The 19,036-nt window shown below is 43.2% G+C and overlaps 1 protein-coding gene across 1 annotated transcript in view; it reads right to left on the reverse strand.

The window, feature by feature from the left end:
* ABCA13 (ATP binding cassette subfamily A member 13) overlaps window positions 1–14,684 on the reverse strand; it is a 294,371-nt gene extending 279,687 nt beyond the window's left edge. The window contains exons 1-2 of the mRNA XM_043540473.1: window positions 14,504–14,684; window positions 2,752–2,845 (exon numbers count right to left, since the gene is read on the reverse strand). Of these exons, the coding sequence (XP_043396408.1) occupies window positions 2,752–2,845; window positions 14,504–14,572 (163 nt within the window). The 5' untranslated portion in view covers window positions 14,573–14,684. The remainder of the gene's footprint in view (window positions 1–2,751; window positions 2,846–14,503) is intronic.
* Window positions 14,685–19,036: the final 4,352 nt, after the last annotated feature.

Consider the following 19,036-nt stretch of genomic DNA (forward strand, 5'->3'; position numbering starts at 1 on the left):
ACGTCTGGGGTTCAGTATGACAACAGTTTAACAGCACAGAGCAACACTGTAAAACAGTGTTATACGAACTTTTGAAAGCTGAGCTCCCCTTTAGGAAAATGAAACCAGTCACTCTTCTGCAACCTCACTGTGTGTTTGTTTTTGGCCTACCCAAAATGACTGGCTATTTAGAGTAGACTGTGCAAGTCTTCCTAATAAAATATGTCCTTGCCTTCCTTCCATGATTTAATGAGCAGTGAAATAATTAACAATGTTGACATTTAATGTATCATCACTGGCATTTGAGCTACCACTCATTGAAATGAATGGGGCAGTTTGCACTTCAGAGCTATTGTTTCAGACTTTCTGCAAACTCAGGCAGACACTGCTGCACTAGTTACACTTTGGTTACACGTATTTTGAAGGGTTTCAGAGTAGCAGCTGTGTTAGTCTGTATTCGCAAAAAGAAAAGGAGTACTTGTGGCACCTTAGAGACTAACCAATTTATTTGAGCATAAGCTTTCTGCATCCAATGAAGTGAGCTGTAGCTCAAGAAAGCTTATGCTCAAATAAATTGGTTAGTCTCTGAGGTGCCACAAGTACTCCTTATATTTTGATGGGTGTTTTTTCTTTGTTTGTTTTTCAATAAAGCCGAGACTCTAGTGAATAACTGAGAAACCTGTCCATTCCTCCATTGTAAGCCCACAGTGAGAGCCACAGCTATGTAGGAACCTTTGGGCAGGAAACGGAGACTATTTCATGCAATTGAATTGCTGGAGAAATAGCTACAGTGAGTTACCCAAGTTGAATTAGGCCTGGACATAACATTCCTATTGAATGTTCACAACAGAAGTGGAAGAACTGGAGAAACGGTGTATTCAGGTATTCCATACTACCTAAAAAACCCAAGCTAGTTTTGTTGGAACTGAAATATCACTATTTTTGAGACATATATCACTAGAAATTGCACTACGAGTTAAACAACATAGAGATGTCCTTGCATAGCGCCCCAGAAAGAGTATTAGCCTGCTTCATAAAAACATACGGCCTAGTTCTAGTTCTGTATGTCCAACACCATTTTGAAAACAACCCATCTTAAATAAGTTTGACAGTTTCTAAATTTTACTGAGACCGTAATATTGGCCCTGATCCTGCAAGCTTATCCAAAGTAGCTTGCAGAATTGGGACCACACTCTGTAGCCAACAGAACAAAATTCTGCCCTCAGCTACGCTAGTGAAAATTCAGTTACTCTGTTAAATTCAGTGGGGCATTACCATTGATTTCCAAAAGTGTAACTGACAGCAAAATTTGGTCCACAAAGATCTCTTCCCAAAAGAAATAGTTGTGTTCTCTTTTATACATACAAACATATCAGTTCTCACAAGCAAAGCAGAGAAGGTGTAGGATCAAGAAGACCTTTCCATTCATGGTCATTATAAGATCCCGAGGCACTTTTCACAAAATTGTCCCAGCAACATGCCAACTTGTGTAATTATGTTCAGTTTTCTTAAATGCCCCCATAGTTTGGAGAAGATATTCTTCACTTCCTATCTCCTTATTAATAGAACTGAGTGCTAGGTTCTTTAGAGATATGTAGGAACTGATCCTTGTATATACACTGCCACACACTGAAATCCTTCAGGGTTAATGTCATTCTGTGAATGTACGTATTCAAATTATAAATGCAACAATCAAAGTTAAAACTGATTGAACATGCACCATGGGTCTCAGTCATCTCGCAAGAATGAATCATTACTAACAGTATCAGTTTCTATCTGGAGAATTGTGACAACAAAGTTACTGGTAAAAGTCACTATTCCAACTGATAGGACTATGTTCCATTCAACAGAATGATGAATTAGACAGAGAGAGTGGGAGTTATACTGACACTAGATAAACACCAAGAGTCCAGACACGTCACGATGCAGCATTTGCAGTACTGTTTCAGACACCAGTCTTAATTAACACCACTAAATCTAAAGGTTTGTTATATAGCTCATAGCTGTGTGTGTTTAATTTCTAAGCAAGCATAAAGAAAGAGATCCATGGTTTCTGGTCTCATAAGCCTTTTACAAGGAAATAGGTTTTACATGTCAGTCTTAAATACAGGATCACTTAAGCTCCCATACAATGGTGTGACTGATTTTCATTGTTTCTTTTGTTGTATCCTCTATGCCAGGGATCGGCAACCTTTGGCACGTGGCCCGTCAGGGAAATCTGCTGATGGGCCGGGCCAGTTTGTTTACGTGTGGCATCCGCAGGTTTGGCCGATCGCAGCTCCCACCACCGCGGTTCGCCATTCCAGGCCAATAGGAGCTGCAGGAAGTGGCAAAGGTTGCTGATCCCTGTTCTATTTCTTGTTTTAAATGACATTGCATTACATCATTCTTCTAGGAAGTTGAGAATGTGTGGGTTGAACCCAAGATGCCATTTCCAGACAGGTTATAAAATACAGACCATGCCTGAATCCTATAGAACTGCAGCAACTAAATAAAACATAGCATAGTAACATCTACCACACTGTTTTAGGTAAGATAATGCTTGGAAAAGGTGAAGCAGAAAGAACTATAGATTGCAGGGGGACTCAATATTATAATGTTATAGGACACAAAAGACAAAACCAATTTAGGGCCTGATCCAAATCCCAATGAAGTCAATGGGCTTTGATTCAGGCCCTCAGGTTTAACCTGCTGATATTTCCTTATTATGAAGCCCTCTTTAGAATATAGTCCACAGATGTGCAAAACATGAAGGTTAAACATGAAACATACAGTTTTCCTTGTATTTTGAAGGTTGTTGGATGCGAATTGCAGCCAGAATAAGGAACAGTATGCATGGCCAGAGTACTTCAGAGAGAGACAGCACCTGAAAAGTAAACCCAAAACGATAATATCAGCAATGTAGAAATTGAACTGCATCATACAAATATATATTATTACACGGACAAGCAAATGAATATACCAGTATAAATGCCATAAAAAAGAAACTATTAAACCAGATCCTGTTTTGTTTGAAACTTACTTCTAAGTAGAAACACATCTATTTTTAAGGAGCAAAGAACACTGATTTCAAAGCATGAGAGTAAAGGCCATTGTCTTGTTATTTACAGTATTTTCATGAATCTTTTCTTCTACATCTATATAAAATAACTAATCGAATGAAACAGGCACGCTGTTCTCCAAAATCTAGAAAACTAGTTTAGGACAGAGTGAAAGCAAGTCATCTTCATGCCTCAGTTGCTCCAGCTGCAAAATCGGGATGATATCAGCCAGCCAGCTTTGTAAAGAGTAGTAGGATCCTCATATGCAAGCTTTTCAGTAACAAAGCAGTATTTCAGAAGCAGTTAAATAGGGCAGAGTCACAAAAATTTTAAATCAGAAAAATAAAAGAATTACAGAACATGAAAGCCTGACAAGATCATTACATTGAACCTGTAGATTTTTGAGGCTACTAACTCTAGTAGCTTAAATGCTAGATACAGTACTTACATCATCTGTCCATATCAGGGAAGATATTCCAAAAGATAAAATTGTTACAAAGACAACCTAATAAAAGAAAGAGTGGGTGGTCTTTGATTCCTGTGGAGCAAGTCTAGATTCTGGCAATAATAGTGTTCTGAAAGCGAATCCAGCCATTCCTACACTAAAATAAGCCTAGCCACACCGGAAACAAGATTGATCTACAATGACAGGAGGAAAAGAAGTGCTTTAGGACACCTCTGACTGCCATCATCCTCTTTCATGCTATACTGTCTGGCATACAAATATAGATCAGAAGTACACTTTCTCTGATAAACCCCCAAATATGTAAGTGATACAGCTGGTCAAAGGGGGAGTGGGTCACATTTTTGTTTTCAAATTTTCTCCTTCTTTGAGATTTTAAAATTTTAAAAATGTCAACCAACTCTAATAAATAATCTACTAAGCTAAGATTGAAGACACTGAACAGTGAGATATTGTAAACCTAAGCAGCTCACCTGCTTATTTTAAGATTTAAAATACTCATAGAAGCTGATTAACTCAAAGTATATACAGTTTCATCTACTACAAAGTCTTTAACCAACAGCGATTGAAAATCAAAATATTAAGTTTTTAATTTATATACTCTACTCAACACACAAGAGGTCCCAAACAGCTTTGTGTTTGAGATAGGGGATCACTGAATTGTGTTAGAGATCTCTCTTCAGTAATATCTACTGGACAACTATGGAACACCTGAGATCCTTAGCTATGACAATAGGCAGAGCTGGTATTACTGCCTATATTTAAGGTTGTCTGACATTTTCTATTAAAATATGCTGTTTTCAGTTGCTTATAACTTTGCAAAACTTTAACTGCTTGGTCTGAGATTTCTGATGTTGGGTGTCTCTTTCAGGCTGAATTATTCTGGAAAGTTTCAGCGAAAGCAGTTCAGCCACTTCTAAGAACAATGTTCTTTTGCCCATGTTAAAAAATTCCTTTTCTTTCAGAGGTGATAGCTCTCCCATGTTTTGGAGCAGGAACCTGAAATTTGGCAGGGGGATGGTCTTTGTATCAGGAATGTGCCTTTTGCCACCCCTGTGAAAATCCACCTACATTTGGCTAACTTATAAGACTTTCAAAAATCACAGTTCTCAAATGCTCCATCCAGATTTGTTAGAGTTTGGCAGGTAAATGCTCCTCTGAAGATTCCATCTGCACTGGGCATGTTCCATCCAAGGGGTATAAAGGTTGAGCAGAAGTTTCCCTGCAATTGTTGTCCAGCTGCTAGAAGCCACACTGCGGCTGGGCACCGGAACTGAGAGGAGGGAGAGTATGCTTCCTGTTCTCTCCATGGTGCCCATGCTGGAGCCCAGGCAGCAGGGAGAAGGAAGCCTCATGACTCAAATGCAAAATGGAGAACTACTAAACCTAGTGCAGATGGCAAAGGGTGTAGATTGGGGCAAGGAGCCTGGGGTATGTGGAGGCTGTGATTGGAGACTGGTAGGATGGAGAAGAGAAACTGAGACTTGTAGCCAGAATGGGGATGTGGGAGAGACTGTCTGCACAGGAGGACTGGGAGCAAGGGAGGAAAATGGGGGACTGGAAGCCAGCTGGGAGAGGGAAAACTGAGACTGGAGGGGAGTCTGGGACTGAATGGGCATCCTGTGCACTGAGTAAGTCAAGGCTCATGTGGAAAAAATAGTACAAGAACATGTAATTAGAGACTGAATCATAATGCACATGCAATCTTAATTCTGGCATTTCCTAATTTTTGAGTGTTTGACTTTACAACCTTAATGTTTTTTAATATAGCTATTTGTATGCAATAAAATTACATAGTACAAAATTCTAAACAGGGCATAGGTTTCAGAGTGGTAGCCATGTTAGTCTGTGTCAGCAAAAACAATGAGGAGTCTTTGTGGCACTGGCTTTGGTATGGTAACATAAGAGACAGATGACTACATCTGATACAAACTGGAATATCAGGGGTAGCATGATGTATTTGCTAGTGGAATGCCTCATGACAAAAACTCTCTGGAAATCAATATCAATCAGAATTAACCCAGTATTGCATAATATTTGTTTTTACTTTGTGTCATTTGTTTGTGCTGTTGTTAGTCCACCAATGAGCTTGGATGTTCATGATACAGTGATTATGAAAAGTGATTGTTTTTTAAAGGCCACTTGACTGGCCAACAAGTTTATCTTGTATGTGGGAAAGAGATATCCTGGACGTGACCCACAGAAGTAATGCCCTAAAATTCCTCCAATTGAATAAGCTCCATTTGTATGAGTAATGCAATGAGCCAGATGCAATGAGCTGGATTGTCCCTTCTGTGAGCTTCTCACACATATGCGGAGACTTAGAACTGTATGTGTGTTTAAGCTTGCAGTGTTTTTACATGCTCATTCTGTCTAAGCAGAGGGTTTATCCATCTCCCTCTATTATCCACCTTTCAACCACCTGTGGAACTGGCAGACTCAGGATTTGTCTACAGTGAAAACACTACAGAGGCACAGCTGTGCTGCTGTAGTGCTTCAATGTCAGGGCTGGCCTTACCATGAGGTGAACTGAGGCAGCCGCCCCAGGTGCCAGATTGTTGGGGGGTGCCACTAGGACCCAGAGTGTAGAAAATTTTGTCTGCTGCTGGTGCATATGTATTCTCTCTGCTCTAGATGCACAGAGATGGTGGAGTGCTGTGCTGGAGGAAGGAGGGCACAAGGGACATAACAGGCAGGCAGGAGAAAAGGTGAGAGGGAATAACAGAAAGCAGCAGGAGCTGCAGGGAGAGAGAGGAGGAGGAGCCTCTTATGTACCTCTCTAGCACCCCCAGGAGCCTGGACTGATTAACACCAGTTTCTCAGGGAGCTTTCTGTTTCCTGCTGCTTCCCTGAACCCACTTGAGGAGAACAGGCAGTCTAGTAGGAGCTAGTTAGGCCCTTAAGATGGCGATAACTTCCTTCACTCAGGCCCTGCTACCAGCCTGCTTATTTGTCCCCTTCAGCTGAGTGTTGAGAGCCACTATAGCTGGCACAGAACAGCAGTCATGAGTGAAAGAAGAAAACGCCCCCCTGGGACAGCATTCAGAAGAAAGAAAGAAAGAAAGAAAGAGGAAGCTTTTCTATCTAAGCAGGAAGGAGCTCTCACAAATAGACACAAATATTTATGGTGAGCCTTCCGGCCCCAGTGAGGATGAGAGTGGTGAGGAGATGCCTGATTATCCAGTTAATCAGAGTGCAGGTGACGTGGCAGCTACTGCAGCATCCATATCTCCATCTCAAATGGATGTAACCATGCACATTCCTGAAGAAAAGTGTAGATCAGAGAAGAGTGTGGTGGAGGTGCAAGAAACAGCTGCTGCTGAGTTTAGTTCCTTAAATCTAGATGATCCAGGACTGTGGACCCACTTGAGCAGTAGCCTGAGGGTCTTCCTTGTACTGTATGGGCCACAGCAAGTGAAAAACTTTATGTTCCCCAAAGACAATGAAAATAGAAGTTTCCATCCAAGACATTACTGGTGTGAAATCCCCAGTGGTGACAAAGTGGAGAGGCCATGGCTTATGTACTCAAAAACCCAGAACGCTGCATACTGTTTTTGTTGCAAACCCTTCAAGTCTAATGTTCCAGCCACATTGGGTTCTACAGGAACAAAGGACTGGAAAAATCTGGCTAGAAATCTGGCATGCCATGAGAAGGCAGCAAATCACCAGAGATCATTCCATAGGTGGAAAGTGAATGGACTATTTTCCTCTAATGTGTTTCTTTAAAGGACACATCCAGAGGTGTCCCCATCACACATAAAATTAGGATGTTAATAGGATGGCTTGATGGTTAAGGCACTGGACTGGGAGTCAGGAGATTTGGGATTGGTTCCCATCTCTGCCATAGAATTCCTATATGACTTTGGACAAGTTTCTTTCTCTGTCACAGTTTGTCATCTGTAAAATGGGATAATACTACTTCCTATCTCCCACCCATTTTTTGTCCATTTAGATTGTAAAGCCTTTGAGGCAGGGACTAGCTCTTACTATATGTATGCACCGCACTTAGTATGATGGGGCTCCAATGTTGGATGGCTCTACTATATTAAAAATCACTGTTCATTATGGACTTCCAAAATACCTGTACACTCATCTATTATTTCTTCTTTTTTTAGCTATCCATGTAATTCATAATTACAATAATTAAAAATAATACTTGGCATTTACATCATGTTTTTAGCCATACATCTCAAAGAGGTTTCCCAAATGGAGTATTCATTATTATTAGCCCCATTTTATAGGTGGGAAAACCAGGGCACAACTAGGATTAAGTAACTTGACCAAGATCACACCGGGAGTCTGTGGGAGAGCCAGGAAAAGAATTCAAGTCCCTAACTCCTAGTCCATGTTCCCTATCCTCTGGCTCACCCTGATCCATCTTTAGACAATCAGCTCCTAGGTGCAGTGATTCTCTGTCTTCTTGTCTTGTCACAATTTGTGCTACATATGTACATAAATAATTAAAAAGCCCATTGGGTTTGGTAGCTATAAAGTCAACTGCACCAAATCTGAACTCATGGCAGTGAGTCCTGTGCACCAGAGTCTCAGCCCAGTTAGGCATCCTTTGTGTTGTTCCAGTGACATACATCAGGCAAAAAATTGGTATAAAGGAATACCTAGATAGTATGGAGCTGCTGTAGCCAATTCCAGGGAACTCTATCTTTCAGCCCCCACCATAGGATGCCTGGTGTTTAACATTACAACTTGGAGCAGTCCTGAGACTCGAAGTTATGCCTGAGGACCAGGCTAGCCCTCAGAAGCCACTGGATTTGGGAGGTGTGAAAGTGGTTAAAACTAATCTTCATGCCCACTTGTACCCAAGTTGCATTAAGCCCATAAGGGCCAGTCCCAAGGATCTGGTTCTGTGTGTACATTTCATTATATGGAGTGAAATCCTGGCCCATAGAAGTCAACTGGAATTTTGCCATTGACTTCAATGGGGCCAGGATTCCACCCACAAGGATGAAAATTCAAGTGGAAACCACAGGGGATTAAATGCCTTGGTGAGAAATATGTGTTTGCATTAGAGGGCACAATGGGATAGAATTAAGATCTTATCATCATCATAAAGGCCACTGTGAAGGGAAGGAACAAATGTGATTGAAACCCATTGGGGGAGAACATAAGTGACCTTAAAAATCACAATATTCTATTACTAAAACTGAGGTATAGCATATCATTAATACTGTGAGCTGCCCTTGTCTTTTATAGTAATGGTTTTAAGGAAATTATACAGAGCAATTCTATTCCTTTGCAACAATAGAAAGCCATGAATTATATTATGTTAAATTGTCCTTTGACAAAAACAAGGAAGAACCACATTTCCCAGCAATTCCAAATGCTGTTTATTCTTAAATGCCACACTTAGGGAGGCTTTTAATCCCAAAGTTTAACATTAGTTTACCCAGATAGATAAAAAAGGTGCAAAATACTGGCGCTCCCTTCCTCCAATCATCTTTTTATTAGTGTATACCACGTATTGAAAATGTGCTGTATTAAATGCCACAGTAATCCATTTAGGATAGCTGAGAAGTGGCAGGGCTTTCTTAGCTGGAGGCTCTTAACCTCTGGAATTCGTTCTTCCTGGTAGCCCATCAAAACCTAGCTCTCAATTCCTTTGTGGTGCGATACATCGCCTGATCCAAAGCCCATTGAAGTTAATGGGGGCCAAGACAGCTCATTTATTTCATTTAATTAACTGATTTTGGCTATTTCTTAGTCTTTCATATTGGCAATAATATTTTACAAATATTTCTTATTCTTTGCAATTAAAGTCCTCTCTGTCAAAGTAATGGGTACTACTAAAATTACTAAAATATATAAAAAGCTGAGCTTTTGCGGGGACGGGGGAGAAATCCTGGCCCTCCTGACATCAGTAGTAAAACTCCCATTGAACATAAGAACCACCATCCTGGGTCAGACCAAAGGTCCATCTAGCCCAGTATCCTGTCTTCCAACAGTGGCCAATGCCAGGTGCCCCAGAGGGAATGAACAGAGCAGGTAATCATCAAGTGATCCATCCCGTCACCCATTCCCAGCCTCTTGTAAACAGAGGCTAGGGACACTGACATTGACTTCAGTAGCCCTCAGGATTTCCACCCAGGGTTCCTGAACAAGCTGGCATCACTTGCAACTCCTTTCCAAATCAAACCAAATTTTAAGCTGATGTATTTTGGTGAGACTTGCTGTCTTTAGGTTTTCAAAATATTTAAAGTTTCCTAATGGGGAGCCACCATATGTATTTTGAATACATCCAGGCTAAAATACAGCGCTGCACAAACCCATTTTTGAGCTGTATTCTATTACAAGACTCTTCAGCAAACATGGGTTATGACGGGGAAAATGAGAGTCTCGGCTCACTGAAGTCTAGGCTCAACGGGATTCAGTGATTCACATATTTTGGACCAAATTCTGTCCCTATTTGTGGGTGTGGCATGCCCTACACATGCAGAAATTGCCACAGTCTCAGGCCTGGTCTACACCTAAAACTTAGGTCAATTTAGGTGAACATTGCTCAGCGGTGAGAAGAAATCACACTGACCTAAGCCCCTAAAATCATACAGACCTAAGCCCCTATGTAGACACCGCTTGGTCAATGGGCCTATCTACTGCCTCTCAAGGGAGGGAGATTTACATTGATAGAAAATTCATAGAATCATAGAATATCAGGGTTGGAAGGGACCTCAGGAGGTCATCTAGTCCAACCCCCTGCTCAAAGCAGGACCAATCCCCAATCAAATCATCCCAGCCACGGCTTTGTCAAGCCTGACCTTAAAAACTTCCAAGGAAGGAGATTCTACCACCTCCCTAGGTAACGCATTCCAGTGTTTCACCACCCTCCTAGTGAAAAAGTTTTTCCTAATATCTAACCTAAACCTCCCCCACTGCAACTTGAGACCATTACTCCTTGTCCTGTCCTCTTCTACCACGGAGAATAGTCTAGAACCATCCTCTTTGGAACCAACTCTCAGGTAGTTGAAAGGAGCTATCAAATCCCCCCTCATTCTTCTCTTCTGCAGACTAAACAATCCCAGTTCCCTCAGCCTCTCCTCATAAGTCATGTGTTCCAGACCCCTAATCATTTTTGTTGCCCTTCGCTGGACTCTCTCCAATTTATCCACATTCCTTACATTCCTGTAGCAAGTGTCTATACTATAGCACAGAGGTGGGCAAACTATGGCCCACGGGCCACATCCGGCCCGCGGTACCATCCTGCCCTGCCTTTGAGCTCCCGGCCGGGGAGGCTATCCCCTGGCCCCTTCCCTGCTGTCCCCGCTCCCCTGCAGCCACGCCACCACACCACCAGCGCTCTGGGTGGTGGAGCTGTGCACTCCTGCCAGGCAGTGCAGCTGCGTGTCTAGCTCTGGCCAGGAAGCGCAGCTGCCAGACATGCTGCTCTGAGCAGCATGGTAAGGGGGCCTGGGCTGGGGGGTTTGGATAACGGGCAAGGGGTCCCGGGGGGCAGTCAGGGGACAGGGGGAGGTTGGATGAGGTGGAGGTTTGGGACGAGGGGGGCGGTCAGGGGACAGGGTGGGTTGGATAAGCGTGGGTGTCCCAGGGGGCCTGTCAGGGGGCGGGGGTGTGGATAGGGATCGGGGCAGTCAGGGGACTAGGAGCAGGGGAGCTGGATAGGGGGTGGTGTCCCGGGGGCAGTTAGGGGCCGGGGGTCCCGGGAGGGGGTGTTTAGGGGACAAGGAACAGGGGGGGTTAGATGGGTCGGGGGTTCTGAGGGGGGTGGGAAGTGGGAGGGGGCAGATAGGGGGCTGGAGCCATCCTGTTTGGGGAGGCACAGGCTTTCCTACCCGGCCCTCCATACAGTTTTGCAACCCCAATGTGGCTCTCGGGCCAAAAAGTTTGCCCACCCCTGCTATAGCACTACAGTGGCATAACTGCAGGGCTAAAGCTATGCTGTAGTAGGGCTTATTGTATCATGGTACCCTTAGTGTATGGGACAGAGAATGCAGAGAGGACAGCAGGAGGACTGCACAACCCCGCCCCATACACTGTGCCGAGCAGTGATCCATGGTAATTCTTTCTGCAGCTCCTGAGGTTCCCTCTCCCAGACCTGTGGGGGAGATGCTTCAGAAGGGTTCACCTCTGTCTTTCCAGGCCAGGTGTTTCGGGAAGGGAAGGAAGGAACAGAGCTGCCCTGAGCTGCTGGGTTCATTCTGCTCCCTCCTCCCACTTCTGCTCCTGTGAGAACAGCTTCCGCTCCTGAGCAGGTGTGGGCGTGAAGAGCTCTGCCTGCATCCTGAAGCAGCTCTGAGTGGTTGCTCTGCCCCGGGAAGTTGGGAAAGCTCCAGATCAGAAGGGGTTTTCTCCAGGCAGGGCTGTGATGTGCCCGCCTCAGTGATCCTGCTGGAGTGGCAGAAATTTTATTTGTGGTTCTGCGACTCCTTTCGATCTGTCGCACTTTAAACACTGGATTTGAGTGAGGGGATGGGAGGTCATAGGGTTACTGGATACATGACTTTATCAATCCACTGGCCTAAAACCATATATGGGGAGAGTGCCAAGGGACCAGATTCTATTGAAGCCTATGAGCTGTAATAGCGGCTGCACTGGATCTGTATGTCCCATCCCCCAGAGAGAGAATTCACATACTCATAAACGTGCATGGAGAGCCCCTACACTAAGTCCTTTGAACCCAAGATAAATAACAAGCAAATGCAAGAGCATGAAAAACAGGGGCAGAAATTTAATAGGCCTCTCTTTGACTATAAGCCATAGTAAGAGGGGTCTAAAGAGATTAAATATCCCCAAACCAATTGTTTTTTGCACAGGAGATATGATAGCCCCCCTAGTAGAATGCAAAGGACTAGTATTTTAGTGTCTAATTTATACTGAACTCTCAATGAAACGAGATTGTTCATATTTTGTCTGAATGTCTGATTATGTCACAGTATGGCATGGAAGCTGGTAGTCATACGATATATTTGTAGTATTTTTACAACTGCTGTCTGCCAACCCAGGAACTCTACTGGCACTCGAAGACTTAAAAGTAACATGAAACTACTGATAATTCTAAAAAACAATTATTCTAACAATCAGTATTAGTTGGAATGCTAATTTCTTATTTGCATTTTCCTAAGGTTTTCCATTTGAGGATCTCAGATACTATTGTAATGAGTGTGGTATAAGGATCTATATGGAATAGAATTATTACATACATTAATAAACTGAGCGTTACAACTCTCCTCTGAGATAGCTAAGTAAAATATCTACTTTACCTTCTGTGCCTGGGTAAACCTTGTTGTGTGTATTTAAATATGTGAAAGACCTGCATGGTACACAACCAAACACTACTCCTGGATTTGATAGTGATCAATGAACGGCATGCAAGGGTTGCTCTTTTTGAGAGTTTCTTTCACATCGTGATTTTATGTCATCAAGATATGGCATGGGGACATGATCATGTTGCATCAAAAAATAATCATGTCATAGCACGTATGGAACAATGATGAAGACAAAGACAAGCAGCTCAGTAGAGAGGATGAATATTAATAATATTATGGAGGAAGACACTACAAGATTTAGGAGATTCTGGATATGAGGGAAAAGAACAGAAAGAAGTTGAAGATAACACCCAATTACATCTGTTTTTATACTGTGCTCATAACCATGGTATGGAAATATCTGATGTGGTAGTGATGTTGGGAGATGAGAAATCATGAGTGATAAATCCCTTTAGTCAGAGAAGAAAGCTTGGAAAGAAAATTGAGACATTCTGGTTTGGACCTATCTGACAAATCAAGCCATGGTATAATTGTCGTAACTTTAGTGGAGTTATACCCAAAATGAATTTGGCCCATTGAGGACTGCTACCGGATTACCAGGTAGCATCTGAAAAGCAAAACTGAAGAAGTCAGCGATATAGAGGTAGTTTTAAGAGTTATCTGCCTAGAAATATTAGCTGAAATCACTGAGGTGGATGAAATCATCTGTAGAAAGTGTTTAAGGAAGTGAGATGAGGGGAATGAGCAGAGGGCAGTATACCAAGGAGGGGAAGTTGGTAGGATGAAAAGCTACCGAAGGAGGCAGTGGTTAAAGTTGGGAGACCCAGAACAGAGTCACAAAATTTGGGGAAGAGAGCAAGTCGAGGAAGAAATTATCCATAAGGTTGAAAGTTCCTTCACATAAAAAAAAAAAAAAAAAAATCTGTTGAAATCCCAAGATTTTTAAGGGGACTGCTGATTGCTGATCAGATTTACATTAAATTTTTCTGATGAAAACCAGTATGTTGACTTAATTATCAGCCTAATCCTATTTAAAACAGCCAACATGCATCATTGTGAATCCCCGAATCAGCACTGACAAGGGAAACAATGACAAACCATCAACTAAAGTGACACTATTTTTTAATACACAATTCTAACATCAGCGGAAGAGTCCTTCTTTTACCACCTTTGAAAAATGACAACCGCATGTTAGTCATGGTGGGCAAAGAAGAGCCTTTCCTCTCTTCAACTGAGCATTATTTTGATTTTCTCTATCTTTTCAAGATAACAGCCAGCTTTCTCTGCTTGTTTTAGTTTAATCAGATGAACCAGAGTTTATTGAGAGGAAAAGGAGGAAAAATATTTCTAGCTAATATTTGCACTCTGCTGCCCGATATCTTGTTTTAAACCCTTTGTAGGCTACATTCTGATCTCAGTTACAACAGTGTTCTCTCACTGAAACTGAAGGACAAGTGATTTTCATCCCAGGAGGGTCCCAAGCACCAGTACTGCCCAATGATCCAACGTGGCTTCTCTGTGTCTCCTCAAAAGCACCTAAGCGCTTTCCTTTAGAATTTGCACACTGGAAAGTGTTGATTTTTCAGCTATTTCAGTGTTAAAATGCAAGGTTCTGCTCTACTCTTCTTTTAAATCAGGAGCTCAGAGACAGAACATGAAGCGTTTGCAGCCAGCTGATCCTTATTATTCTCTAAGGCAAGAGTCGAAAGAACAGACACACTCGCTTCCACAGAAATGCAGGGGAGGAAAATAAATCCCTGTGTTAAGCATTTGCCAAAACTTACCGGTTGTCTCAGCCGGCAGAGCCAGTTCTTCCAGAACAGCGCCTTGAACTGGTGAACAGAACGCCCCATATTGCTGTGTCTTTTTCCCCAGCCACTTAAAGAGTGGGTATTTAAAGACCTTTAACTCTTAGTCACCTGACCAGGGACTAGTTAATTCCAGCACCAGGAAAAGGTGGGAGAGGTGTGTCTGTTTAGGAAGAAAAGATTAGATTATGTTTCTGCCTTTTGTTCTGTATTCACCAAGGAATCTCATCTTTCTACTTGCTGCTCCATGTGATGAACAGCAAGTGGATGCTTTTATATAAATGCCTTCAGGGTGTTTTAGTATGCACTTGCTTTTCCTTTCGAGAAACAGACATCACTGCAAGCCATTACAATAAACAGCATACATTTAACATTAGATATTTAAGTCTCGTTTCCATTTTCATAGCTAGGTTACTTTTCCACCCCAGGCTCTGGCCACAATGGTTTGGTCTCCATTTCCCAGCTTGGGGCTTCAGGCTCTGGCCCCTAGCTCTGGAGCTTTGTCCTCCAACCCTGGTTTCCAGCACCCAGTTCTGGCTACGGGGCTTTGGGCACTGACCCCCAGCTCTGGCCGTGCGTCTCACCCACCCCCAACGCTCCTGGCCTTTGCAGTTATTGCTATTTCAACTGAACAAAGATCGGTTTTGTGTGTGTGTGTGCGCTTGCGTGTGTGTGTGTGTGCGTGCGTGCTGGGGGGAGGGGTGTTATAGGAGAACAGTGAATGAGGGAGGTGTGAGAATAATAGTGTGTAGTAACACTGGGGAGAAAGCCAGAGAAAAGGTGGACAAGCCTGTAGCTAGAGAATATATTCAGATAGATCTTTATTCATTTATTTATTTCTGTGGTTTCTCTTAATTTATTTTTCTGCACAAGCTACTACTTTGTATGTGATGTAGAATATGTAGCTGTAAACATCTAGCATTGGGTTATTCTTTCAAATGAACTTGTTATGACTGAATGTCAAACTTTCACATTCAAACCAGCACAATCTAAGTCATGACCAGAGCTAAATAAACTCTCCTCTGGGCTCGGGGCTATTAGATTTTGTGGGGCCCCTGTATACAAGTCTTTTTCCTAATTTAAAACAAAATGATCACAATTATGGCATTGAGACTATTAACCTGCCAATACAGCAGGGCTCAGGCAAGCTGCCTGCCTGTCTGTCATAGCCCCACGCAGCTCCTGGAAGCGGCCAGCTGCTGGCACATCTCTGTGCGCCCCTGGAGGGAGGGGCAACAGTGTGTCTCCGTGCACCGCCCGCGCCCGCAAGCGTCACCCCTACAACTCCCATTGGCTGGTGCTGGGAGTGGGGGCAGCAGCGACGTGCCAGCAGCCAGCCAGCCGATTCCAGGAGCGGCATGGGGCCACGGCACGCTGGCAGCCTGCCTGAGCCCTGGTGCGCTGGGGCCCCAGGCTGTAGCCCCTAAAGCCCCTGTGTTAATCCGGCCCTGGTCAAAACAAGTTTAAATTTTAAAATAAAATAATTGATTGAGCCCCAGCAGCTCTTTCATTACAAATTAGATACTTCCTAAAACTACCGTGAAGGACATACATTTACTGGGCCTTTGGGTTTTTTTCAGGAACATGAGAGCAGTTCACAAAGAGACAACAAAAACTAATCCAAACTAAAAATTTTAGGACATTTTAAACATTTATTTCTTTTCTACACAAAACAAGTATTATATTAGCCATGGACATGGACCCCAGATTTTAAAACACCTGAACTTATTTTTGAGAGAGAGAGAGAGAGTGTGCAAGCGAGCTGTAAAACAATGAAAATAAGGTTTGTCAGTTTACCGTATTTTACATTAATTTTTTTCGTCACATTCACACAAAGAAATTGTATTTGTGCATGTTCGCAGTGCTGTTTGCTCTGTCCATAGAGCCACCACCTTATCCTCCCTCAGTTCCCTCCTCAGAACTTGCTTCTACACAGGGGCATGTGCAGGAATTTAAATTCCACCGCATTTGGAGGGGCACCTTCTGTACCTCTGCTGGGGCCCCGGGACCGAAGGAGCTCGCTCTCCCCGCCTGAGCTTGGGGCTGGAGGAGCTCTCGTGCTCTCCCCACCAGGGACCTGGGGGCTGGATGAGCTCTTGCACTCTCCCCACTGGGGCTCTGGGATCCTCTCGTGCTCTCCCCGCAGAGGAGCAATCATGCTGTCTCTGCCGGGGCCCAGAGATGCTCTGTCAGCTCCTGCCAATTATTGGGGGAGGGGGCATGCACCTGCTTCCCCTCTTGCACATGCCCCTGCTTCTGTTGTATGCACAAAACTACCATCAGATAACATTTAAGTAGATGACAAGTTGTGATCATTGTTTATGGTTGGCAAAGAATTGCACACACAGCTATCCTATTCGTTGTGATGTTATCCTTCTGTTGTAGTAGCCAGGCAAGGTACTAACAAACTTCAACAGGACTTTAGAAAATAAAGTGGAAACCTCTTTTCCAAGCTGCTGCTGCTGCCCTCTCAGTAGCTCTCCCTCAGCCTCTTCAGCTCCTCCTTCCTGTTTCCTGTCCTTTCAGACGCCCAACAGCCAGTGCTCCCAATTCTGATAATTATAAGCAACATCTAAACACCACATTCCCTCCTCTCTTAAGAAACTCTCCCAATTACAAAAAAAGGTTGTTCTAACCACAGGAACAAATAGGAAACAAGGCACTATACTGTTGACAGAAATATTACACTAAAAACACTATAGATACTACATAACATAGTCTCCAGTCCAGACAGGTGGTCGTCTGGGTCTGACAGGCCATCTCTCAAGCCCCGGTTCCAGTGCAATGTCTTGTTGTGTTGATACTACGGTGAAGTCATCCAATGCAGACGAGGTGTTGGCATAATCTCCTCTTGGTGCATAAGCAAGTGCAAGACAAGAAGCATTCCGTACCCACCCATCAGAAAGTCGAGAGGTGTAAGGTCCTTTCTTCTCTATGATTTTAAGAGGAGTTGTGAATTTATGGTCCCCTTTGTGTAAAATTCCAGGTTTTCATATTCTAACGAAGGAATCACACTGAAACTTTGGTTCCTTAGCACCCCGCCACTTGCCTGTGAAAGCCTTATACTTTGCTTGGTTCTGTTCAACTGTTTTTCTCACATCATCTTTGGCTGGGGCATCAGATCATGCCTTTAACAATCCAGCAATGTTCAGTTTAGTATTCATCTGTTTCCAATGCAGTAACTCTGCGGGTGATCTTTGTGTTGTGGCATGTCATGTAGCCTGGTATGCTTGCAAGAAATCAGTAGTAAAGGTTATCCACATTCGCCCTTCCAGTTTAAAGAAAAGGAGTACTTGTGGCACCTTAGAGACTAACAAAGTTATTTGAGCATAAGCTTTCGTGAGCTACAGCTCACTTCATCGGATGCATGCAGTGGAAAATACAGTGGGGAGATTTTATATACACAGAGAACGTGAAGCAATGGATGTTACCATACACACTGTAACAAGAGTGATTAGGAAAGGTGAGCTATTACCAGCAGGAGAGAAAAAAAACCTTTTGCAGTGATAATCAAGGTGGGCCATTTCCAGCAGTTGACAAGAACATGTGAGGAATAGTGTGGGCGGGGGAGGGGGAAAACATGGGGAAATAGTTTTGCATTGTGTAATGACCCATCCACTCCCAGTCTTTATTCAAGCCTAATGTAATGGTGTCCAGTTTGCAAAGTAATTCCAGTTCAGCAGTCTCTCATTGGAGTCTGTTTTTGAAGTTTTTTTGTTGAAGAATTGCGACTTTTAGGTCTGTAATCGAGTGACCAGAGAGGCTGAAGTTTTCTCCAACTGGTTTTTGAATGTTATAATTCTTGACGTCTGATTTGTGTCCATTTATTCTTTTATGTAGAAACTGTCCAGTTTGGCCAATGTACATGGCAGAGGGGCATTGCTGGCACATGATGGCATATATCACATTGGTAGATGTGCAGGTGAACGAGCCTCTGATAGTGTGGCTGATGTGATTAGGCCCTATGATGGTGTCCCCTGAATAGATATGTGGACACCGTTGACAACGGGCTTTGTTGCAAGGATAGGTTCCTGGGTTAGTGTTTTTGATGTGTGGTGTGTGATTGCTGGTGAGTATTTGCTTCAGGTTGGGGGGCTGTCTGTAAGCAAGGACTGGCCTGTTTAGCCATTTGCAAACTCTCTTTCAAACTTCTGTTAAACTGTTCAATTTCCCCATTGGCTTGAGGGTAGTACAGGGATAACCTTCTGTGTAAAATGTTCCTCTCGGCTAGAAAAGTTTCAAACTCCAGGGAAGTAAATTGACTACCATTATCTGAAACCGGTTCTTTGGGGTTACCTTCCCTGCTAAAAACTGAAGAGAGGAACTTAATTACTGTAGCAGAAGAGATTTGTGATGTAAACGCTACCTCAGACCATTTACTGAGATAGTCTATTAAAGTGATGGCACAATGGCAGTCAATTGGAGCAGTGTCAAAGGGTCCTACAATATCTATCGCCACTTTTTCCCATGCAGATTCAGGAAGAGGGAACAGGCTGTAATGGAGGGGTA

Source organism: Chelonia mydas, chromosome 2 (assembly GCF_015237465.2).
Source record: "Chelonia mydas isolate rCheMyd1 chromosome 2, rCheMyd1.pri.v2, whole genome shotgun sequence".
Classification (NCBI taxonomy): domain Eukaryota; kingdom Metazoa; phylum Chordata; order Testudines; family Cheloniidae; genus Chelonia; species Chelonia mydas.